Source organism: Barbus barbus, assembly GCF_936440315.1.
Source record: "Barbus barbus genome assembly, chromosome: 19".
Lineage (NCBI taxonomy): Eukaryota > Metazoa > Chordata > Actinopteri > Cypriniformes > Cyprinidae > Barbus > Barbus barbus.
Window position 1 is genome coordinate 6280354 of NC_136747.1, and position 26692 is coordinate 6307045.

The 26692-nt window shown below is 37.6% G+C and overlaps 1 protein-coding gene across 2 annotated transcripts; it reads right to left on the reverse strand.

The window, feature by feature from the left end:
- Window positions 1-548: 548 nt before the first annotated feature.
- On the reverse strand, window positions 549-25281 carry LOC306884851 (grainyhead-like protein 2 homolog). 2 transcript variants are annotated; one of them, XM_079441075.1, is made up of 16 exons: window positions 24957-25281; window positions 22728-22914; window positions 19828-19895; window positions 19377-19734; window positions 19232-19290; window positions 18075-18231; window positions 16817-16928; window positions 11479-11573; window positions 8739-8897; window positions 7227-7284; window positions 6905-7044; window positions 6469-6506; window positions 4878-4969; window positions 2179-2264; window positions 1820-1884; window positions 549-1729 (listed from the first exon to the last, which is right to left on the reverse strand). In XM_079441075.1, exons 1-16 carry the CDS (start codon window positions 24974-24976, stop codon window positions 1615-1617), a joined length of 1809 nt encoding a protein of 602 aa, XP_079297201.1. In that variant the 5' UTR covers window positions 24977-25281; the 3' UTR covers window positions 549-1614. The 2 variants fall into 2 exon arrangements, with proteins under 2 accessions (XP_079297201.1, XP_079297202.1); XM_079441076.1 differs by having other exon boundaries at window positions 18081-18231; window positions 24957-24986.
- Window positions 25282-26692: the final 1411 nt, after the last annotated feature.

The window sequence follows — 26692 nt, forward strand, 5'->3', positions numbered from 1 at the left end:
TCCATCATTAACACATTTTTAACTTAAAACTAAATAAAAATGAGTACTCTATCCATACTGTTGCTTAAAATTTTGTCTCGTCTGAATCGGGAGAGAAATCTGCACAGATCAAGCACCATTTACAAGCCATAACAGTCCAAAACAAATGTGTTTGTTGATTTTGATGTCAGAGAACTACAGTGGATGGACTTTTTAACTGGAGGAAGTGTTATTATGGACAACTTACAGTTGTCTTGGTGGATTTGTTTCTTAATGATGGATTTGCTTTACAAACTGTTTTTCACTTCACAAGATGTTAACTAATGGACTGGAGTGGTGTGGATTACTGTGATGTTTTTATCAGCTGTTTTGACTCTCATTCTGACGGCACCCATTCACTGCAGAGCATCCATTGGTGAGCAAGTGATGTAGTGCTACATTTCCCCAAATCTGTTCCCATGAAGAAATAATCTTATCTATATCTTGGATGGCCTGAGGATGAGCACATTTTCAGCAAATTTTGGGTAAACAATCCCTTTAATTGTAGTGTGAAAAACCAATCAAAATCTTGATAAAAATGCATTTATTTACATACAAATGAAGTGCCCTTTTACATTATTTCTTTTGGAAGACAATGATTTTCAAACATGAACAGTTCAAAATAGTGCTGGTCAACTGAATGAACCAGGCTTTAAGACTGCGTAGTTATTTCAAAAATTAATGACAAAAACTGAGAGACACTCATATTTTGATGCAAAAGGGAAAAACCTCTGCTGTTTATGTAAAGAGATACATGTTCAGATCTCCAAAAGGTCATGCAATCTTTTGCATTTGAAACCAATGGAACTTTTATCAAATTCATTTCACATTAAAACATGAGTGCAACATGTAAAACATTCAACTGAAATGTGTCAGAGCTACACTTACCGTCACTTCCTCGTTTGATGAATTTTCTGATAATCGGTACTGTTAAACATTACAGTATTTATACAGATTTCCTGCTTTGCTCTATTAAGCGTACAAAAAAAACTTGAAATGGCACAGTCTCATAAAAATAGCTTTCTTTTTGCATCAGGAAAAAAAGTCAGTAAGAAGCTGAATCATATCTACCAAGCTAACATTAACAATAATATTAATGGCAACATAATACACACACAAAAAAAACATTGACAGTATTGGACACTTTTCACAGTTCAGGAGCTCTGCAGAGTCTTAAACACCACAGAAAAGTCCCAAATTCATATTTTAGCTGGAAGCATTATAATTCCAATGGATGCTTGCTTTTGTTGAATATAGATATGCACAGCATTTTGATATGATGAAGAGATCATGTATTTCATTTCACTCCACTCCAGTGAAATCCTTTGGAAGAAACAGTTGATTTCAGGAAGGAATTTAATGGTGGTCTCCAAAATCAAGTGAAATGGGAAATGCTAAAGTCTTTCCATCCACATGTGGACATGTTTGGGATGCACTGAAACTTAAAAATCATATTTGAGGTCTCTTAAAAATGAGGTATGTCAGCTCTAGCTGATGTCAATTCAATTTATGGACAGTTGATGTTGAATCTGACCAGGCTGGAGTCCAAGTAACAAGTCTTTTAGCTTAAACATACTGAATGTTAGAAAGGCGTGTTCATATTTCCGTTAATGTGATTTTGTATGCATCTGCGTAGTTCTCGATATTCAGGATAAATGTGTCCTCGTTAGAGTAGTGCTCGATGATATTGTCGTCCATGTTCACCAGGATCCTGCAACGGAGGAAATAAACAAAATCACAACAGGCTTATTAGCTGTCATCTGAATCTGACTCGTTATTATTTTTCCAAGAAATCACTTACCCTTTCTTGCTCTTCTTGTAAATCTTGGCCATTCTGTCAATAGGAACACCATACTTCTCTGAAATCTGTCGATATAAAAAAGAAATCATATATCATCACATTGGCAAAGATTTGCTTGTGCTTCTTTACAATAAATCTGAAAATCTTTTGAAATATGATCAGTATTCAATTAGATTTCATTACTTTGGTGCTAATCATTTAAAATCCATTTTGATTTTATTTTTAATCATTTTATTTTATTTAAAAAAAAAAAAAGTAATCTTTGCACTGAACTTTAATGTTCATTTTACACCTCTATTAATCTGCACAATGCGTCAGTAATTTAGAGTAGAGCGCCCCCTTTAGCGACAGACACTCACTGCATCCATGAGTCCTCTGAGAGTGGGGGTCCGCAGCATCAGAGCGTCAAACACCTCATCTGACTCCTTCCTCACATACAGGAGCACTGTAAAAACATAACCTCTGCTTATGAATTCCACACTCTATTCAAATTCTATGAAGTCTAATCAGCAGTGGGAATTCAGTGCTGCTGCACATGAAAATAAAACAGTGAAGTACAATCACCCGATACAGCTATGGAAAAAATGAAGAGAATTCTGTTTTTCTGGATTTATTAGGTATGGGTTTGAGTAAAATGTTCATATTTGTTTTATTCTGTAAAGGTTTTTCAAATAAAAATATTGGAGCTTTTTCTTTTCTTTTTTTCTTTTTGCAGAAAATGACAATTGGTCCAAAAAAAAAAAAACAACAATTTGGGTTATTCCACCAAATATTGATTTCTTAACTCTTCTGAAGATAAAACATTGTTGTTGTGTTGTCTAAAGATAAATATAAACATGTCTGAAAACCTTTTTTGTTATTTTGCACAATTGGCATTTAATGCGAAAAGGAAGATGTCATCGGTAGTTAAAAAAATGTATTTATTTATTTTTTATGTATTCAAATACATAACTATAAATCGTTAATCGTAAAAAAAGAAACAGAATTTTCAAGTGTTCTCAATTTTTTTCCATAGCTGTATTTATTTCAAATATAGTTAACAAATGTTGTGAAATATTGTAAATATTTTTATGAAATATAAATATATTTGTATTATTATTATAAATATTGTTTTATTTATTTATTTATTTACCTTTATTTATTTATTTATTTATTTGCTACAAGCAATATCAAATAGACCAAATTTTTAAGAAAATGTCTTTCCAACAATAGAAACCAACAGAAGTTTCAGGGAACATATTGAGGGAAAACTACAGAATGTCACATTTTATTATTAGCCGTTTCAACACATATATGTTTTACCAAATAAAAAGAACAGCACTTTTAGAGTTCATCCCACTCATTGATGTGAGCATAAGTATTGGGACAGTTGAACATAAGGCAGCTATAAAAGATTAAAAGCTATTATTTAGTTGCAGATCCCTTGCACACAATCACAGCAGTGAGTCTGTGACCCATAGACATCACCAGACTTGGTCTCATCCTTTGAAATACTTTTCCCAGCCTTTAATGCAGCCAATCCCAATTGTTTCTTGTTTTGTGGAGTTTCTGCCTTTACTCTCCTCTCCAGCTGGTGAAATTCATCTTCAATCAGATTTAAATCTGGAGATTGACTTGGGCAATCTAAGACTTTCCATTTCTTTGCTCTTATAAATTCCTTGACTGAATTGGCAGGGTGTTTTGGGTCATTGTCCTGATGCAATATGAAGCACTTCCCAATGAAACTGGTGGCATTTTGGTAGGCAAGAGGGTTTTGTACCCTTCCAAATTCATTCTGCTACTGTCATCATACATTAAGTCATCAGTAAAGTTGAGAGGGCCTGTTCCAGAGACAGCCATGCATGCCCATGCCATGACACCACCTCCACCTCCACCATGCTTTACAGATGAGGCTGTATGCTTGGGATCATTGCAGTTCCCTTTTTTCCTCCACATTTTTGCTTTCCCATCACTTAGATAAAGGTTCATCTTTGTCTCATCGGTCCATAAACACAGTTCCAAAACTCTTCTGACTCACCTTTGTGCTTTTTTGCAAACTCTAATCTTGTCTTTCTATTTTTGGTGCTGGTCAGAGGTTTGCATCTTGCTGTGTAGCATCTGTAATTCTGTGTCAAAGTCTCCTGAGGACAGTAGATTGTCAGAGCATCACCCCAGCTTTCTGGAAGTTGTTGCTGATTTTACAGACATGTCTTTTAGGATTCATTTTCCCAGCTTTTATGATTTGTCTGTCATCAACTACTGTTGTTTTCTCAGTCGATCAGGTAGTTGTTGGATGCTGGTGTCGCTGGTGGTTTCCAAACTCTTGATTTCTCCATGCCCTTTGTTTTTGCTATACCTCTGATTGACTTCCTCTTTTCTTTTAGCATCCAAATTGCTTGCTTTTCTCTCAAAGTCAGCTCCCTCATCTTCATCCTGGTTTGTGTGTGTCATCAGCTGATCACTTAGAAAGACCTGTGAGGCAACTGATCCAATACTTATGCTCACATCAGATAGAGGGATGAACTCTAAAAGTGCTGAACTTCTTGTCTGCTAAAACATGTGTTGAAACGGCTAATAATAAAATGTGACATTCTGTAGTTTTGTCTCATATTCATCTTTTAATCATATTTGCAAATGTCTTGACTCCACAGCCAACAGAGCAATTTTGTCATTACTGTTCCAATACTTTTGGAGGGCAATATATATTAGTTATTTATTTATATAATTTTTTGGAAAACATTTTCTTGTTTTTTATGGCCTGTGTGGGTGTCTTGAAACTGTTCTTATTTTTTAATTCTGTGCAATAGAGCAGAAAATACCATAATAATCATAATAACCAGTATAATAAGTATATTTTACCTTTTGGCGAATTGGTGGCTAATTCATATGAATACATACAAAGTCATTTGTACATTATGTTCATGTTTACTTTTTTGTAAAAATGTTTCGTACAATTCTCATCATACAGATTCATACGAAATCGCCACCTTGTAAAACAGTTCGATTTTCCTGTGAGATTGGGTTGGCAAATACCCTCTTCAGCTGTAGATGTGTGTGTATAAGTGTGTCCTGCTCTGACCTCTCTTCTGTGTCTCCTCTCTGAGCTGTTTATGGGGCGGTGGACAGAAGTCATCCTCAGACGGCCGGAACATCCTCTTCACCAGCACACTCCTACCACAAACACAATAACATCGTGTCTCTCTCAACTGCCCAATCACATGATCAGATTCCTCTCAGCAGCCCAGCTAAACCTGAACGCAGTTACATGATCTAATCATTATTACAGAAAACAGCAATAATTGTGTGCTTTACTGGTACGTTTACACAAGGATCTAACAAAAACTGATGACAATATCTTTTTTTTACAAATTCACATTTTCATAGTTCACATGGGATGATAACTGTATCATATTTTAACAAGTGCACTTTAAAACCCCGTTTACAAAAGTTTGCATTTTCAAGTACCCAAATCAGCATTGTCATGTAAATGAACAGCCAAAGTGCATAAAAGGTTTTCTGTTTTTAGCTGAAAACGTTGTCATTAATTGACCCCCTTAACTACAATCTCAAAAAACTTAGAAATATCAAAATACTCAGTTTTTCCTTTTTGAGTGCAATGGTGTGTTATGTGACTGCTTCAATACTTTAAGTGCTATTGATAATTTATTAATGTGTAGAATATGTGACCCTGGAGCACAAAACCAGTCTTGAGTCACTGGGGTATATTTGTAGCAATAGTCAAAAATACATTGTATGGGTCAAAATAATCAATTTTTCTTTTATGCCAAAAATCATTAGGATATTAAGTAAAGATCATGTTCCATGAAAATATTTTGTAAATGTCCTACTGTAAATATATCAAAACTTCATTTCTGATTATTAATATGCATTGCTAAGAACTTCATTTGGACAACTTTAAAGGCGGTTTTCTCAATATTTAGATTTTTTTGCACCCTCAGATTCCAGATTTTCAAATAGTTGTATCTCAGCTAAATATTGTCCTATCATAACAAACCATACATCAATGGAAAGAATATTTATTTAGAGTTCAGATGATGTATAAATCTCAATTTCGGAAAATTGACACTTAAGACTGGTTTTGTGGTCCAGGGTCACATTATTTGTATGCAATGTATTAATTTATATACAGTTAAAACAGATTTATAGGTGATAAAATTACTTTTTAAGTGAATGTGTGTTAAACTTTAACTGTAAATAATATAACTATAACAGACAATTAAATCATTAATTATAAGTATAATTACCACACTGTAAAAAAAATAGTTTCAAAAAGCTTTCAACTTTAGTTTAGGCAACTTGAAATTTTAAAGTTACTCACTGTTAATTTAAGGGACAACTGGAATATTTTAGTTGACTAAACTAAAAATTTTAAGTCAGCGGGGTAAGTTGACAACTATTTTTTTTACAGTGCAGCAATTAAATATGATACATGTTATGAAGGTAATACCACTACAATTTTACAATGAATCTTTTTAATCAGACATTAATGTTTATCGTCACTTTTATTAATAAATATCCTTGAGGATCCCTGTAATCTACTATTGCATCAGTGCTAGTAGTTAATTATGAGGTGATGTGATGTTCATTTAGTTATAAGGTTATCTTATTCTGTTTTACAGCATAAACACTGAGAGAAAGATCAAACTCACCCTTCACGTTCAATTTCCTCTGTATTAAATGCAAACACCTGCGAAGAGTTGTGTACAAAAGTTTATAGTTTTATTTCCTGTTAACATTCATAATCAAACATCTCTAACATTCAGAACAAGCCTAAAAATAGACACTCCACTGAGCAGTTCAGCAGATATCACTCCTAATGAACAAATGTCACCAAGATACACACACACACGAGGAAGGCAAGCGTGACCTTTCCTGTCGGGTTCTGAAAGGTCAGTCGCTCTCTAATAAGTTTCAGTCTCGTTAGACACACAATGGACCTCTGAGGTCTTCATGACAGTTTTTTAATGAGCCTCTACAGCCTTTTTGAGATTTGAGGAAGCAAACGCTATGTGACCGCAATTACAGCCGTCTGCAAAATGGCAAAACACAAAAGAGCTTGTGATCTGGTCATTGACTGACTCGTACCTGGCCTGCCCTCTGTAAATTCCCAAAATGCACATCCGGGATGAAGAGAACTGGCTGGGCATCCAAATCGGTCATCATTTTAAAGAAGGTGGCATCGCATTTTTTCGGTACAGAAACCGCCCCAACGCCTCCATCCTTTCCTGATGAGAAGATGTCAGTTGTACATGTAAGAATAACTGTTATTGATGATTTCTGTCCAATCAAATGCTACCCATTACCACCTGCCTCTAGCAATTAGCACATCATGTTTCATGGCTGTGAGATTCTGGAGTTCTTTTTAAGCTTATTTTTATGTACTGGAGATACTTTCAGTGCTTCAGACCTTTTGTCTTCTTGCGGTTCTGTTTCCTCTCCTCATCTCTGATCTTCCTCTCTGCTCCCTGTGCCGCACAAACACAGACAGGATAACAGAGAAACAAGATATTAGAAACACAAGCATGTCTGTGAGGACTGTGAAAAGCAGCAAGAATAAACAACCACAAGGTGGCGCTACAGTTACTGAGATAGTTTGTAGACCAGAAACAAGCCATAAAAGATGTCTAAATAATGACCCACTAGGTAACAACTCTTCACGGCTTAATAGTGATAATGCATATAAAGTGCTGCAGAGATGATGCATTTTTGTAGGCCAAAACCCAGAAACATTTTATCATTCAAACATTTTAGCACTATCGTTTACATCATCCTGAAGTCAATGGGATTTAAAGGAACACTCCACGTTTTTTTTAAATAGGCTCATTTTACTACTCCCCAAGAGTTAAACAGTTGAGTTTTACCGTTTTTGAATCCATAGGAACTATATTATTATTAGTATTACTCATTCCAGCGTAATAATCAGGGAACATGATATTTGATATGGTGCAATGATATTACGCAGCGCCTGAAAGTAGTCCCCAGGTATATCATAACTAGTTACCTAGCTGGTGACTACTTTCAGGCGCTGCGTAATATCATTGCACCTGCTGCACCCATTGTACAGCAGCAAAGCTCCTTGATTATTACGCCAGAATGAGAGTATAGTTCCTTGCCACATCGGCCTAGAAAATTGCAACTTTTCATTTTCCGTCAGTCTTAGTACACAATGTAACTACGGAAGAGTCAAGCTTTAAATACGAAAAATATCGAAACTCTTTGGTCATTTTTGAAGGAGATGCTAACGGTCTACTCAGATTCAATGATCTATGCTAAGCTACGCTAAAAGTGCTACTCTTGGGGAGTTGGAAAATGAGCCTATTTCCAAAAAAAGTGGAGTGTTCCTTTAAGATCTGGGGGAAAGCGGTTTTATTATATGACACAAAATACATCAGTAATACCCCTTGTAATTTTTTAAAGCTTTTACTTGTCTTGAAAAATGTGGTTGATAACAAGTGTCTAAATGTGACTGCAGACTGCACGACTGCTTCCACAGATACACCATCTCTGCGTATGAAATCGCACACTTCCCGATTATATAGCATGCAAAAAATAGTATGTGAGGCGAGTAGTATGTCCAAATTCATAGTATTCGAAAAATAGTAGGCGAAAAGTACCTGAATGACCTACTTCGTCCGTCCGGATTCTGAAGTGTGCGTTCGATGGATACTTTACTATCCCATGAGGCCACGGGAGAGGATTTATGAATGACAGTAAAGCGATGCAACTTACTTAGGTGGGTCATGTGACAGTATGTCCAAATTCATTCATGCTACTCCTATTCATACTATATAAAACATACTTTTTTAACGGTCGTGAAGTAAATTCAGGTTCAAATGTAGTACCTACACGGTACGCGATTTCGGACGCATATGTTGGAATACTGTACGCATAGGTTCCAAGGTTAAAGGTCAAGGTTCACCTTATCACAGAAGACCTTGATCTGACAGTATGCTCTGTGCAGGGGTTTGTTGCTGCGGTTGTTGTAGCTGTAGGTGTCGATCTGTATCATCAGAGGAAGACCCTTCACCCCCTTCTGAGAGGAGAAATCTGTGCTCAGACAGTTCACCGTGATGAAGATCTACCAATCAGAGAACAAGACAAAAACAGCACCAAAAACAAGCATGTTATAGTGGTGTCTGTCAGTGCAAAACTCTGGGGTGCTGTGGGAGATTGTTATGATATATTTGACCCTGGAGCACAAAACCAGTCTTAAGTAGCATGGGTATATATGTAGCAATAGCCAACAATACACTGTATGGGTCACAATTATTGATATTTCTTTAATGCCAAAAATCATTAGGATATGAAGTAAAGATCATGTTCCATTAAGATATTTCCTACTGTAAATATATGAAAACTTAAGTTTTAACTAGTAATATCCATTGCTAAGAACTTAATTTGAACAACTTTAAAGGCGATTTTCTCAATATTTAGATTTTTTTTGCACCCTCAGATTCCAGATTTTCAAATAGTTGTATCTTGGACAAATATCCTAACAAATCATACATCAATGGAAAGCTTATTTATTCAGCTTTCAGGTGATGTATAAATCTCAATTCAAAAAATTGACGCTTATGACTGGTTTTGTGGTCCAGGGTCACAAATAATATAGGTATCTAGATGCACATGTAACAGACTTCTGCATAAAAACGGCCATATTCATATTTTCTAACAGCTTGTTCCGGTTTGACCTACACAGTCCTGACCGTTGAAAGTGTTTTCACCCACCATCCACCTACACACGCAAAACAGGTGCCTGCCTCGACACGTCTATCTGTGCCACTGATAGCTACAGAAAGCACTTAGACTGCACACTAACAACTACGCAGTTTCATCTGCACAGAATACTAAATGTTCCCGTTAAAGGAAATAGTTTTATATTAATGTAAGACCAAGTTTTAATCTTAAATGTCATCTTTTATTTTCAATTCCAAAGCAGTTTTCAGCCTCTGACTCCTCAAAGGTTTGGAAACGGAGTCTTGCACACTAAATATTTATGTGGTTAGTTATTAACGGTTTCATATGATCAACCATTACCAATGCCAGAGGACAAGAAGGAGGCCATCGTTAGGTGAAGCATGCAAGAAAACTAAATTGGAGCACTTTATATGAATTTTACACTCAAGGAAACCCTTTATTTCCGAAGATGCCACCAGAGAACCCTCTAAGTAGCAATGACTAGTCTAACTGGGCTCATTCTGATTAGTTAAGAATTGGCATTCACTGCTGTTGAAATGTTTTTTTATTTTATTTAATACTTTTATTTAGCAAGAATGCATTAAATTGATCAATAGTCACAGTAAATACATAACATTTCTAAATAATGCTGTAAATTAAATTTTCTGTTCATCAAGTATACGGAAAAAAACATGGTATATGGTTTACACAAAAATATGAAGTAGCACAGCTGTTTTCAACACTGATAATAATAAAAATGTTTCTTGAGCAGAAAATCAGATTATTACAGTGATTTCTGAAGGATCATGTGACACTGAAAACTGGAATAATGATGCTGATAATTCAGTTTTGCATCACAGGAATAAATTACATTTTAAAAAAATATTCATATAGAAAACACTATGTTTTTGATTTAAAAAATGCAGCCTCGGGCAGCAAAAAGAGTCTTTCAAAAGCATCAAAAATCTTGCTGAAAATTTTAAACGATACACACGTTGTAGACTCAAAACCAAAATGATTTGTACAGCTGTGGATTTCTCGTAAAATAAACTGAGCCCTTCAACACTGCAAGGACGTAATTTCCACCTCACAGATCAATGGCTCATGGAGACTCAGTTTATGGCTTCCCTCGCTCCAACCTGATGAGAAGAGCTTTGAAGGGACTTGTAATAAAAGTCACGAGTATGTTAGGTCAGAGTATGAGATGCTTATCAGATCAAACCGAGAGCATTTCACACCCCAATGCATGCTTTTACATGAGCTTAGACTCAAAAAAAAAAAAAAAAAAACTTAAATATCCTTCCAAGGGCGGCTTCATTGAGACATTACATAGTCCACATTAATAGGTTTTACCAGAGTGAGTTGGCCCGATAAAAAGCAAATGTTTGCACAGAGAGCTTTAGTTGAATATACTCCAGAGGCGAGTGTTTGAACTAAGCTGTATTGCAACAGAAGAGCCACAATAGGAGGGCAGGACTCTACCTGTGAGCCTGGGAGGATCTGGACTTGGGTTTGTGTGCGTTTGGTACACAGACCTGGGCTATTTCCTACTCTTGGTAGCATACAGATGAAACCCAAAACCCAAGAGAAAATAGGGGTTTAAATTAATAGACCGGACTGGGGAAGATGCACCAGGGTATTGTGAATCAAACATCAGGCTATACAAGGCTCTCGGGGCGTTTTCAACAACAGGCGTGTAAAATACACATATCAGATATCGTAACACTCCACCCTATGTCTCAATAACATTTTGTGTATCACACACACAATAGGTGGTAGTGCGTCTGAATGACAGAAAAAAATCCTAAATGCACTGATGCACTGAAAACTGAACCTTAGGTTGAGTTAAACAACTACACCTGCCACTTTATCATCCACGATAACCATTAATGCAAGCAGGATGTCCATGAACCCAAAACACACACTGGAGGACGTATTGATTGTAAATTTGCAGCACACAGTCTTAGTGATGGATGACTTACCTTGGCCTCCTCATTCACGTCCCAGGTGAAGGACACGGCATTGTAAGCAATTTCTTCAATATTCCCAATTGTATTGAAGCTCTCTTTGTAGTCAGCTGTAGAGAGAACAGGAAAAGTCAGTTTTCAAACTTGCTGAAAATAAAACAAAGCAAACCAGGATATGTTGTGTTTTAGATAGTAAAAGATACCACAACTGCGTAAATCAGTCTTGACCAGGATGCAATTCACCTACAGACTGATGCGTGCAGCATTAGAGACATGTACAATTGATATGATGTATGATTAAATTTTGGGAGTAATGTACAAACAGCTCTGGCGAGTCTCGGAGAATGGCGACATTAAAACAATGTCTGCCAATGCAAGCGGTTTTAGGACTGATAAGCTGAGTGTACATAAAACAGCACCCTTCCAAATTAGATAACTCTTATCTGTTTATGTAAACAAACATTTGCTTTTTTAGTAGCCGCTTGATAGGCCATTTATGACCACTCGCACTTTAAGCATGTCTGTGATTCTGCCTAAACGCCATTACTTTATAGATTTACGTTAAGGATGGGTGCTCTCATAACAGTTCAAATGGCTGGAGTCAGCCTGTCTATGCTAGTTTAGCTACGGCTGTTAACTTTACATTCTTGACAGGTACTTTCTAAGTGTCTGTTTTGATGTCCACCAGGCTAAAAGTCTGGGCTGCCCCTCACTAAAGATTGTTCTAGTCAATTAATAGTTGTTCATTTAAGCCATGGGCGTAGAATACGTGCTTTTAATAAAACATAAAACACGTTTTCGGGCAAGTGTGTTCACATAGAGGTTTTTAATGGCCAGTGTGTATAAAAGGTAAAGAAACAAGATAGTCTATGCATGACCTGACGTTTTATTCATATCCAGAAGGATGCAATGTGAACACCGCAGAGCTCTAAACACTCTCATGCAATGTATGTTTCATTCATACTCGAAGGGTATGGCGCTCACAGAGTCCAAAACAGTCTCATAGAAGTAACAGGGAAACAAAACAGAAACAGTTTTATGATTGCAACAATATATGGTTTATGTGTGTTTTTCAAGTCATCTCCAGGTAAAAAATCAAGTATACTGTATAGAAACCATTCAGATTTCATTAAAACATCTTCATTTGTGTTTGGAGTATAAACAAGGGTTTATAATGACATAAGAGTGAGTAAATGATCACAGAATTTTCTGAATAATTTTGGTTGAACTAATCCTTTAAGTGTTGTGTTAATAGTTTAAATATTTGGCTTGTTGATCCAGAGTGTTTGTTGCATTATGGATGTGCCAAAGGTAATAGATGGAGCAAGATGAAAGTTTAAAGTGATGGTAAAATTAGCTTCCTTTAAATTATATTTAAGGATTGTTGTGACTTTTGATTTGATTTTCTGGCACTTAAAAAAATAAAGCATTTTTGTTGTAAATATTGTTGCATGTCAATTATAGTTTTATAATCCTAGTTTTAGTTTGAGTGGAGTAGCAATGCATACCAAATTGTGTTCCTTTTGAGTGTGTCTTTGCAGAATGCCAATAAATACATTCTGTAATGATGACAAAATCTTGTTTGTGTTGTATTTACAGTATTGTTTGTACTGTTTGTATTCTTAAATGATGTGAGGAGTGTACAATGTGGCTGAGAATCTGGATGTAGGATTTAAAATTATAAATTTAAATGGTATTAAAGTGGTTGACTCAACTTAAAACATTAAGGTAACAAGCTCCAAAGCTTTTCTGAGTTGTGTCAATTCATTTTTTTAAAGTCGGACTGGTAGTTCACAACTTAAACCAGTAGTTTTACTAAACGTTTATATATGAATTGGCACAACTGCATCTACTAAAGTTGAATAAACTCAAAAATGCTTTGCAGCTGGTTACCAGACTCAACTTTTTATTTTTTACAGTGTAGGGGGGCAGCCCTACTAAAAGTATTAGATTGCTTAGAAATCAAACAGCACCCATTTGCACAACTAGCTGCATGATTTAAGGTGTCATTCATTGTCATACAGCAGATAACACACATGCTCATTACAGAAAAGGTGTGCTCTTGAATTGCATTTGAGACTGTTGAGACTCTCAAAACAAAATATGTTCAAATCCTTAACCCTAGGTATGAGTGGTAGTTTTTAGTGGTGATTTCCTATGTTAATTAGACTTTCTTTCTTCAGTTCCGAAGTTCTTTGTAATTTAATAAGCTGTCATTACATGGGTGTTCATATCTATGTTAAGTAACCCCAACACCTGTCTTACTTTGGGGTAACTTGGGGATTAGGAAGGCCGAAACCCTTCCCAATGGATCTCCTTTGGGTGGTTTACCAAGCAAGCCCAACGATGCCCGTAAGCGAGTTCCCCCCGTTAAATAGCCCCATTCAAATCCCAGCCCCAAGCCTGAGGAACAATCCCGCCTCAACTGCTATTCAAATCCCAACTGTGCAGGTGTCAGGTTTCAGTCACTGTTTCCTCTACTTGGCTTCAGCATACTGTCGTATACCATGTGCCCAAAGGCCTGTCCACTTCACCAATCTACCATCACTTTCATCGCAAAGCTCTCCTTGAAATGCATCAACAAAATATTCCTCTATTTTTGCCCCATCAAAGAGAGCAGGGTTTAAGACAAAGATAGCTGCCATCAAGATTCAGATATTCCCTCAGGGTGCTCCCAGGCTGTGAAAGTCTCGGGGCCAAATCTTGACAAAGGGCATAGCAGAGCGTCTGATTACTGGAGATGAGGGGAGGACAAGAAGAAACGGGCTCAGGATGACTGTTCTGTAGAGGTGTTACAAGACCGAGAATAAGACGTGAATTGTTTGGACTCATGGCTGCCCCACGCCAGGTGGACTCCAACAATTTTGGGCCTGTATGTTTTTTTTTTCTTCTTCTCTCTCATTTAACTTGAATCAGAAGCTGGGCTAGTGATCTGAAGGTCACAAGTTCATATCCCAGGTGGGGTGACTCATGGAGCTGGAGAATAACTGGGATCTCCTAACACCATTGCACCTTACACCAACATTGTAATAAAGTGTGCAGCTGTGGATAACACTATTAAACTGGCTGTGTCATTGCTGCCACATCCATCTAAGCTGCATTCATGTTACCGTAACTCTTCAACCATTTGCACCATAAAAATATTTTTAAAAATTGCTCCTGACAGTAGGACAACATGTACTTTTTAGCAATATATGGCTCATTACGGTTATGTCCTGATTTCCCTCAGCAAATTGCATGGCAGCTTTTGGGAAGCACGAAAAGGAAGAATTTGAACAAAGAATTACAGAACGCAACAGGATAGAGAGTTTGGAGTGCAAAAAATTAGAAAAACAAACATGCACATGCTGAAGAAGGAGTGTACAGCAGAAGAGGCGATTGGGATCATTTGATAAAAACATGGGAGGAGGAAGCAGGATTTTTCAGACCAACACCAGCACATGCAGGGTGTGTGCGTGTGTGTGTGTGTGTGCGCGCACGCATTTATATGCATGCATGCACGCATTTGTAAAAACTGTGAAATCCAGTGTCACAGACACTTATAAGAATATATTTATTATAGTTCACTTTTCAAGTTTGAAGTGTTATATTCTTTTGTTAATGTGTTAAATAAAATCTAGTCAAATTTACTTTACTCCTTTTTTATTTGTACTTATTTAAATTCTATTTACAAACTCTCAGCACACAGTAATGCTCAATAACTGTAATTTATTGAAAGCCAGTTGTTTTCTGACTCCTTGCACATGAAGATATCATATTGTTTTAGAATTTTAGTCAAAAAACAAAAGTAAAAATGGCCTAGTTTAGCTTTGGGTTCTAAAGGAATAAGAAACTATGAACTAATTAACACTACAGATTCAATTAGGAAGGAAATCTGTCCACCGGTCAAAATTACCTCTGTAAAAAGATCTGTGGCCGGTTGCATAAACTACTTAAGACTAGTCTTAAAAGTTAGTCATCTAATTTTTTTCTTCAAGACTGCCCTAGTAAAAAAGTAATATATTTAAAATGTTTATTTCATACCAAGTATAGTTCAAATCTATTAATATATTTACTGACATATCACTCAAGACTTACTGATATAAAAATTATAAGTAATATTTGGAGAACTACTTGTGCACAATGTACATTTCTTAATATTAAGCCTAAAATGTGTTTTAATGTCACTGTTGATGAGGATTGTTTGATCTTTGAATAATTTCGTTTAAAGTGCACCAAAAGTACACTTGCAATAGCTCCACTTCAGCACAATCAAATATACTTCAGTAAATTTTATTTGGACCTCAGCACTATTTCTGTACAATTAAAGTGCATTAAATACAAAATTAGTTGTTACAATTTAGCAGACTTTAAGTATACCAGTTTAGTATACCAAAAGTACAACTGCAAGTTATTTTTATTAAGCACATAAATATGTATTTGTAATATACTTAGCATGAAATAAATTAATTTCAAATACATTTTAGTTTATTTAGTTCATTTATTGGTCATAACTAAAGCTGTGAGATAAAAACACAGATTGGTCTAATTTGAATCTGAAAAGTTGGACTGATTACCGCTTGGTAAACTGCTACTTACTATGTTGACTATGTTTATGCAGCTGGCCCCTGTATCTATCTGTAAAAAAAAATCGTTAAATTGTGTATAATCTGTGTGTAAAGCCATTTAGCAACCAGGTACCCATTAGCTGAAGCAGAGGTAAACCAAGAGGAACCAATCTCCTGAGAGCCCTGAGGGCTTCTGGGATGTAAGGCACCATCAGTCTTCAAACTAGTGGCGGATGCACAATGAACTATTTTAAAGACAAGTACTTTCGACATAGGGCGACTCAGACCAAAATGTGTTGAGTAGTTAATGATTTTTGGAAAAAAAATTATACATAATCTACATAAGTACGAGAACACAAATGCTTTAAGTTATGCAAACTCAATCTCACGCGTCGCTGCATTCAAAAAATATTTACTCTTTCACGTCAACTACTGGCATGATGGAGCAACAGTTTAAAGATAATCTCGCTGCTGATATACTAATAGCTATTGCAACCTGTTCTGTTTAATGCAGGGCTGTCCAATCCTTCACCTGGTGGCCACTGTCCTGCAGAGTTTAGCTACAATCCTTATTAAACACACCCAAACTAGCTAATTAAGGAAACTTCCAGGCAAGTGTGTTAGAGCAGGACTAACTTTCTGCAGGCTTCATTTCCAACCTTGCTCTAACAGATCTGCCTGTTATTTTCTAATAGTTCTTATGCAGGATTAGACACCCCTGGGTTAAATGAACTGGGGTAAACTGGCAATGCCTGATCTAAAATCAAGCCTAAACTTTGACCTCAGTAATGGAGAGGAAACCTCACCGATGTCCAGAACCCTCTGCTTTGCCGTGTGCTGGCGAGAGTGCCAATACTTCCAGTACTTGAGCTGCTCATCGCGGTTCTTATCTTCACTGAATACAACCATGATGACACTCTGATAGAGGAAATAAGAGAAAGGAGGTTAACAGAGGTTATCACAATGCACTCAATTACATCAAGAGCTGCTAGCATTGTTATTACCATAACAAGAATGGACGATATAGTCATGCATTAGGCCGTGTGTCCACCAAAGCATTTTTAGCCAGCTGAAAACACCAGGCACTCTTGCTATGATATGGAATATTTGCAGAAGTAATGTGGCAGACGCATTGTGGATTAAATGTTACAAGCATTATTTTTTTTAATCGATATTCATAGTAGTCTGGGAATCCCATCTGGTACAGACATGAATACTCAGAGACAAGAAATATTAACGTCTCCTCCATTGTCGTTTAGTTGAAGTAATGTGTGACAGATGGTCAGTATGGTATTAGTCCCGCCCCTCCTCCACTGTGATTGGATGGCTGCCTAAAAAGTGACAGTGATGACAGTTTATCCAAAGTTGAACATTCTTCAACTCTCTGCACCAAGAAAAAAACGCCCAAGCCCTCAGCATGAAAAAGACACTCACCGCTCGTCACGCTGCTGGCATTTAAAAAAAAAAAACATTGAAAACCATTTTTTTAAATATGCTAGCTTTGGAAAAAACACTTTGGTGGACACATGGCCTTATTGTTCAAAAGTCTGGGATTGGTAAGATTTTTTAATAAAAGTCTCACCAAAGCTGCATTAATTTGATCAAAAACACTATTATTATTGTATTCACAACATTGTGAAATATGACAAATTATCATAACTTTTATACAGTATATTTTAAAAAGTAATTTATTCCTGATAATATTTATTCCTGATAATATATTCCTTACTTTAGAAGAACAGCATTTATTTTAAACAGAAATCTTTTACATTATAGATGTCTTTACTGTCACTTTCGATTAATTGAATGTGTTGTCTTGCTGAATAAAAACATTAATTTCTTTAAAAAAAATCATACTGACACCAAACTTTAACTATCATAGTTTTATCTACAAATTCATTTAGAGCTAAAAAAAAAAATCACTTAAAATATTTAATTGAAATGAATTACATGTGCCAATTATTAATCAAAGCTCCCAAATTCAATGGCATGACATTATCACATTACACCATGTCAAGCTCCTTAGATTATCCGGTTTGATAGAAGGCAGGCCTACACACTCACCCTTACTTTGCTGATGGGATGTCGGAGGCGTTTATTGGCACTGGTCTCATTCAGTGTAATAGCATAGAATTGGCCTTTGTTCAGGTAGGTCATAGGCCCTTCACCCTGCTTCTGCCGCAACGACCTGCTGGCCTCGAGTGTGTACTGGAAGGTGTCCCTGTTGAACAGCGTGTTTTTCAGGTATGTGAGCGCTGATTCATCATAACATACAAGCCTAATGGTGTACACAACCAGTCAAAAGATTTTGAACAGTAAGACGGTTTTTTTAAAGAATTCTCTTCTACTCATCAAGCCTGCATTTATTTGATCCAAAATACAGCAAAAGCAGTAATATTGTGAAATATTTTTTCTATTTAAAATAACTGCTTTCTATTGGAATATATTTTTTTTTATTCCTGTGATCAAAGCTGTATTTTCAGCATCATTACTCCAGTCTTCAGTGTCACATGATCCTTCAGAAATCATTCTAATATGCTGATTTGCTGCTCAAGAAACATTGTTTATTATTGTCCATTTTTCTCTCAGGATTCATTAATGAATAGAAAGAGCCAAAGGTCAGAATTTATCTGAAATAAAAAGCTTTTGTTAACATTATACACTGTACCATTCAAAAGCTTGGAGTCAGTATAATTTTTTTTTTACTTTTATTTAGCAAGGATGTTTTAAAATGTATCAAAAGTGATGATAAAGACATTTATAATGTTACAAAAGATTTCTATTTCAGATAAATGCTGTTTTTCTGAACTTTCAAATCACAGAAACCTGAAAAAAAATGTACTCAGCTGTTTTCAACAATATTAATAATAATAATAATAATAAATGTTTTTTTGAGCAGCAAATCAGAATATTAGAATGATTTCTGAAGGATCATGTGACTGGAGTAATGATGCTAAAAATTCACCTTTGAAATCACAGGAATAAATTACATTGATATACATGAAAACAGTTATTTTAAATAGTAAAAATATTTCAAAATTGTACTTTTTTGCTGTAGCCTACTTTGGATCAAATAAATGCAGGCTTGGTGAGGAGAAGAGACTTCTTTAAAAAACTTTTAAACATCTAACTGTTCAAAAACATTTGACTGGTAGTGTACATTATTTCTATATAACTAACTTGGTTACAACAAACAAACAAACAAACAAACAAACACTTACAACATCTCCGAATGTTCAAATATGAGGTCATCAGCTCCAAGAGATGATGGCCGATACTTCTGCATCAAAGAAACAATCATCCATTGATTAAATCCAAGTTTTATAACAACTGTTTCATAAGCACCAAATATCAATCTGCTCTCACTTCATTGCTGTCTTCCTCATAGGTGCTATCTGGGCTACTCCGATGGTCATCCTTCCCGTATCCACTCTGACACACGGCCGAGGTGTCGAACGAGTGGGCCTGTTCACAGATGACCCGCATCGGCTCCTCTCCTTCTGTCCTGTAGTGAACCCCCGAAGCCATGAAAACAGGGGTGTACACCTCAGCCTTCACCACCGCAGCGTTCCCGCTCTCTCCCGTAGACTCGCTGTACTGCTCCCGTTTGGTGTCCTGGTGATCTGTGTTGACTGACAGATTAACAGGCACTGATTTCAGGACTTGGACGTGATTATCCACTGTCTCTGGCTCCATCTGACTGCTGTTTCCCACTGTAGTGTTTCTGAGGCAGTATGAAAAGCATAAGAGATGAAAAGCTGAAATAAGTCCATTTATTCAACTCCATATTCACCATTGCTTTAATAATTTCGCTGACCTCTTTTCTGGCTCCTCTGAAATTTCAACCGCTTTACTGATGGGCAAAACTCTCTTATCTCTGGGCACCTGTAGAAGATAATACATCAAAATACAGCAGTGCTGATAGTATCGTAGGCACTGTTTCACTCATAATTGCTTGAATGGAGATTGATCGCTACATAGAGATAAATTGAAAACTTCCTGACTGTCTTCCGCCATGTAACTTCCATATTGGATCAGCATATAAAGTTGTACCTTGGTTGCACTTGTTACGGTTTAGTGGTTGTAGCAAGCGCACGAAGATGAAGGAGTAGACGAAAGGAGCATTTATTGGGCCTCAACACACATAGACCATTAAATAACATTAAGCTGAGACAAAGACTAAGGGAGAACTGAGGACTTCTAAAGGGACGGAAACAAAGGAACAAACGAGATGATTAATATAACACAGGTGATGAGAATGATAATTAACTAATGACTGGAAACTAGAACAGGAAATACCAAATAAGGGCAAAACAGAACTAAAATGAAACCGACACGTGACAGATATCGCCTCCCTCCCATAACATACACATAGGGGCGGGCGGATCAGGGGATTCCGGAAGCCATGGCGGGACAGGAGACTCGGGGAGCCATGGCGGCACTGGAGACTTGGGAGACCATGGCGGCACTGGAGACTTGGGAGACCATGGCGGCACTGGAGACTCGGGAGACCATAGCAGCACTGGAGACTCGGGAGACCATGGCGGCACTGGAGACTCGGGAGGCCATGGCGGATCTGGGAGCTTGGATGGCCATAGCGGATCTGGGGGCTCGGGAAATAATGGCCTTAATTTTTCAGGCGGCCAAGATGGATCAAGGGGTTTCGTGGCCTTGGCTCTAGGCCCAGCCACACAGGCAGAGGGTATATGGCCCCCCAAAAAAAATTTATTGGGGAAGTTCCCCTCTGGGGGAGCGGACACTTCAGGGCGCTCTGGAGGAGGGGGCACTTTGAGGGCGCTCCGCCAGCGCGGAGCTGGACAGAACCAACGGAGACATAGGAGACGCAGGAGGGCTGGACGGGACCAGCGGAGATGCAGGAGGGCACTTGCGAGGAGCAGGCACTGGAAGGCATTTGCGAGGAGCAGGCACTGGAGGGCACTTGCGAGGAGCAGGCACTGGACTCAGGCAGTACTAATTCCTGGGGGCGCTTGGGAAGCGCTAATTCCTGGGGGCGCTCTGACAGCATAGGTACAGGAGGGACTGGCCCTGGAGAATCGGCCACTGGAGAGACTGGCCCTGGAGAAGCGGGCACTGGAGGGACTGGCTGTGGAGAAGCGAGCACTGGGGAATGCTGACTAGGAGCGGCGGGCACTGGAAAGCGCTGGCGTGGAGCAGGCACAGGAGGGCACTGTCGAGGAGTGGGCACAGGAGGGCGCTGTCGAGGAGCGGGCACAGGAGGGCGCTCATGCAGCGCTAATTCCTGGGGGCGCTCTGTCAGCATAGGTACAGGAGGGACTGGCCCTGGAGAATCGGGCACTGGAGAGATTGGCCCTGGAGAAGCGGGCACTGGAGAGACTGGCCCTGGAGTAGCGGGCACTGGAGGGACTGGCTCTGGAGAAGCGAGCACTGGAGAATGCTGACTAGGAGCGGGCATTGGAAAGCGCTGGCGTGGAGCAGGCACAGGAGGGCACTGTCAAGGAGTGGGCTCTGGGGAGAGGACAGGAGCCAGGTATTCAGGGGGTATTGCCGTGTCCAGAAGCTCCAGGGCAGGAACCGGCGGGTTTGGGAGAGCCATGGGCAGTGGCATAAACCTCGCCGCAGGCGGCGGCACCATCTTGGTGGCATAATCATCGCCGCGGGCAGAATCATCATCATTGCCGCGGGCGGCGGAACCATCATCACCACAGGGGCGGAACCATCTTCGTCGCGGGCGGCGGAAGTAGACTGATGATCTTCCCTTGCGGGGAACCAAAATCAGCCGCATCCTCATCTTCTGTGTAGGTCTCAGCTTCTGTTACGGTTTGGTGGTTGTAGCAAGCCCACGAAGACGAAGGAGTAGACGAAAGGAGCATTTATTGGGCATCAGCACACATAGACCATTAAATAACATTAAGCTGAAACAAAGACTAAGGGAGAACTGAGGACTTATAAAGGAACGGAAACAAAGGAACAAACGAGATGATTAATATAACACAGGTGATGAGAATGATAATTAACTAAAATAGAACAGAAAATACCAAATAAGGGCAAAACAGAACTAAAAGGAAATCGACGCGTGACAGCACTGGCAATGATATAATTATGTTTTTGTTCATTCGTCAAGAAATGGTGGATGAAAAATGATGGAAAGTGTAAAAGTAACCATGTGGCATGTTGACATCTCTAAATGCTGCTACATTCATTTTACCCAAAATGCCAAAAAGAATAATTTCACTGGGACAAAAATGCGCTGAAAACTGCTATCATTATCAAAAACTTGCATCCTAATCAAGAATAAATCGCTATAAAGATGGACTGGGTGGACTTTTCTGTCTGAACCTCACAAAAAAGCTGTCATATGAATTGCAATACAGTGCACAAGTTGAGCCAACTTAAAAGTTTAAGGCAACCATCTTTGAGTTTTCTCAACTTATTTTTTAGGAAATTTCTCAACTTTTTATTGTATAAACTTAAAACAAGAAGTTGAGAAAACTCAAAAATCTGCTGAAGCTGGTTGCCTTAAACTTTTAAGTTTGCCCAACTTTATTTTTTACAGTGCAGTTACTATCCACTTTCATTATATAGAAAAGAGCAGCTTGAACATTCTGCTGAACTTCTCTTTTTGTGTTCCACCGAAGAAAGAATAGTTTCGAACACCATTAAGGTGAATGAATGATAATGTGACATAAACACATGATTAATGTGAAGACGATAAGAGACTCAGCTGATGTCCCTGACCTTGTAGTACTCATAGAGGAGCCCCAGGGCGGCAGCACTGTCTTCATCTCCATTGATGCTCATCATGGCCTTGGTGGCCGCAGTAAGAGGATTCTCCAGGTAAGACCTCCAGGCCTCGTCCTCACTGGTGTATGCCCGGCGCGGGTGGAAGGACTGCTCATTGGGCACCACTACAACCAGCCTCTTACTGGGACACACACACAGACACAGACACAAACTAGTATATCAGCACACTAGCAAACAGAAACACAGACATAAATGATCCCGGTGATAAAGCTTCATGTAAAAGCTCTATTTTGCATACTGATGAAAACAAACCTGCACACTGCACCTTTTGTGAGTGTGATGTATAGTGTATTGATGCCAGGCATATCTAACCAACCAAACACTGACAGAAGTCCTTCTGCATTTTACTGCCTGACAGACAACTTCAGCTACAATGCCGTGAGTGACACATGACATGAGGAAGTGCCACTGCTGGCTCTAGTCTCCCTATTTGATATCATATGATATTAAATCTATATCTGGCTGCTTTGATTCTTCAGAATCATATTCAGCAACATACTGTGGTCTCAAAATGTTTTTTGGCCAAACCTAAAAATAAATATACAATAACATTGGGGCCAAAATGTAATAACACAAGAATTATAAAGATAATAGACATGGAACATGTTTATTGAATGGTTATTCTCTATGCTTTTTAAATTCATCTTAAATTTTCATCTGAACAGTTCTGAGGTTGAATTATTATTATTATTTACATTTTTATTATTGTTTATTTACTGTCTATTGTCTATTTGTTAACTGGGATTTCTGGACATTTCATTTCATTTGTATGTATTTTAATTTTTTTATTGAGTTAAACATTTACCATGCCCTCCTCAGAATTGGTGCAGAAGGTTTTCAGTGAAATTTATAATTCTGCAGATTCATAATCTATTGTTTTTATTACATGTTTTAATTAAAAACATCTAAAATATAGAATGAAATAATGAAATTGAGCTATATCCCTTTGATTTTGATTGTTATTTTAATTTGTCTGTTATTGTTCAGTTATAAAGCAAGTTGTCAAAATAATGGGTGAGAAATTCCCAATTTAAAATGTTGTGCTATAAACATACATGTATTCTCATGTCTGTGTTGGGTTCACTTTAGTAGTCGGAAAATAATCTAAAAATGAATTGTCCAGGTAGTGACTTCAGAACACAATAGTCATGCATTGGTAAACACACGAGATGTACACACAAGCAGTGAACACAGAGCATGTGCTCCTCTTCCACTGGAAAAGAATGGGTAGAATACAGGTAAACTGGGACAATTGAGCTTATTCATCTTTAGCGTTATTTTTATTTATTTTTTTTAAATCAGGATATGGGATGACATTAAATAGTGTCCTTAGAAATCATTTTTGTTACAAAGGAGCAAAATAGTTTGTGATGAGTATTCGGATCATAAGGTCATTAAAATTCTTGTATTTAATATTTCTGTATAGTGCAGGTGATTAAGTATTTACTATAGTTTAGTGTGAGGAGCTAAATCATCTGAAACATACATAAGTTTTCTACTTTACCTGCATTCACCCTATTTAACTGGAATAGCACATGCATTAAGTTCCATGCAATTCTTTGACTCACATAAAATCTAAGAGGTGCATTACGACCTACAACCCTTGAGACAGCAATTCAGTCCATTTACCTTTACAAAAATGTGTTTTAATCACCACAAACATAAATAAAATGATTCTTACTATGGACACAATCTATCTGAACACTAAACAATCGACCTAAAACAATATTTTCAGACCTTGCATAAGACAAACACTGAGTATATTAAAACTAAAACGTAATATTGTGAGACTTCTAGGTTAGGATGATAAAAACAATAACGAAGCAATAGGCTACAGCACAAAAATAAATCAATAAAATCTTTCTTTTTAGTAAACAAATAAGCCTTTCTTCTGAGGTGCAGATAAACAGGTGGCTTATATTCAAGGTGTTTCCTCAGTGAAAATGGCGAATGAAAAAACTTTCCTCATGCGGTGGTATTCATCAATATACCAGATAAAACCTGTATGATATTAGACGCCGTTAACGTAATTAAGGCGACCATAAACCAAGGTTTTGAGAGTTTAGAGGACATATTAAACTTTTCTGAAAGCGCAGATGCAGAATGGCACTCGGTGTCGTTCCGATACTTGTGTCGAGGTGAGAGAAGATCGCTGGCTCTTACCTGTCTGACTCCTGTGACATATTTCTCTTCCTCCGCGGTTCTTCCTTGTGAAACTGGACTTTCAAGTCGGTGCAGGTAACAGAAGACAGAGCGCGAGTGAGAGATGCCAGAACCCGGGCTACAGGTAAATCGGCTTTTCCCTCTCGGCTTATTTCTCAAGGGCTGAAGGAGCAGGTAGGAAACACCTGAGCACCCCGTCCCGTCCTTCCTGAAGATTTCAACGTGTGATTTACAAATAAAAAAAAAAAAATCTGTATATTTTTAAAATATTTATAACACTTAAATCTATTATTTTTATTGTTTGCGTATAGACCTATAGGTAAACTTTGACGGCTTTTTTTCTGTGTAAAGTATTTGGGTTGAAGTAGGGGCGGGTCGGCGCTCTGATTGGTCGGGGTGCGAAAATGACGCTCGCTGATTGGCTGGCGCGCCAGAAGACAGGTTAGAAGACCCACCTCACCTGTAGCCATAGATTTGTTCTGGAAATGAAGGACAGAATGGAGAAAGCCACAAAAGCCTGGATTATTATTATTCAGGTGCAATGATAATAGACTCTCCCAGAGAAGCTGGAAATCAAAAAGGTTTTCAATTCACAAATGAATTTGACTTTGCATGTTAATATTATAAAGAGTGGTTCACAGGTTTACAGTTGGGTGGTAGCACAATAAATAACACACATCCTATTCTGATTCTTTAGACATTCAAATCATCAAGATCTGACATGCCCAGAAGTCAAATAGTAGTGAATCAATATTAGTTCCTTAAAAAGTTCATTGCAATTTTGTGTGAGAAATATTCATCTGTGTGACATTCCCCACACTTTCAGGCCCTGGAAAATGGACAGTTTTGTTCCAGGTGTGTAGATACACGATGACATCACTCGATGACAAAACATGGGAAATAAGAAACTCCTCATATTGAAAACACAACAGAGCGTTTGCAACATTGATACCAAAGATGATGTGAGTAGGGATATTGTATTACCTCAATATTATTAGTGCTGTTCACTATTGCTCATACTTTTATTATGCTATTATTGGTCACACTTTATATTACATGGCCTTAACTACTATGTACTTACATCAAAAAATAAGTATTGTGGTCATATTGTAATGCAAAACACTTTTGCTGCTGTTGAGGTGGGATACGGGTAAGGTTAGGGACAGGTTTGGTGGTATGGGTCGGTTTAAGGGTGGGTTAAGATGCAAGGGGTGGGTCAACATAAATGTAATTACATATAGGTATTTTTAAAAATATAAGTACAATGTAAAAACATGTATGTACACAATAAGTGCATTGTATCAAATTATTAATTTCAATGTAAGTACATAGTAGTTAAGGCCACCTAATATAAAGTGGGACCGTATTATTGTATTTTCTGACATAAAACTTGCAAAAATGTAGCATCATCCCACACGTTTGTGATATGAATACATCAAATTATGCAGATTTTTGAGGAAAGGAGTGATTACTTTTACTCAAGAAACATTTCTTATTATTATCTATGTTAAAAAACATTGACAATAATAAGCTGACTGCTGCTCAAAAACATTTTTATTATTTCTAATGTTGAAAACAGATGTGCTGCTTCTTATTTTTGTATATTTTTTCATATTTATGATTCATGTAACATCATAAATGTCTTTACTGTCACCACTTACCTTTGTTTCTCTTTCTTTTCATGTTCACCCCAAACTTTTGATCGGTAATGAATCACGGTTTCTACACAGCACAAC

Bases quoted from the DNA above. Each gene is read 5' to 3' on its own strand.
- LOC306884851 (XM_079441075.1), bottom strand. From the start codon at position 24,976: ATGTCACAGGAGTCAGACAG. The intron at 19,896-22,727 runs GTCAGGGACATC...TATCTTCTACAG, and splicing joins TCCTCTATGAGTACTACAAG to GTGCCCAGAGATAAGAGAGT. The intron at 2,265-4,877 runs GTCAGAGCAGGA...ATGTTTTTACAG, and splicing joins AGAGGAGACACAGAAGAGAG to TGCTCCTGTATGTGAGGAAG.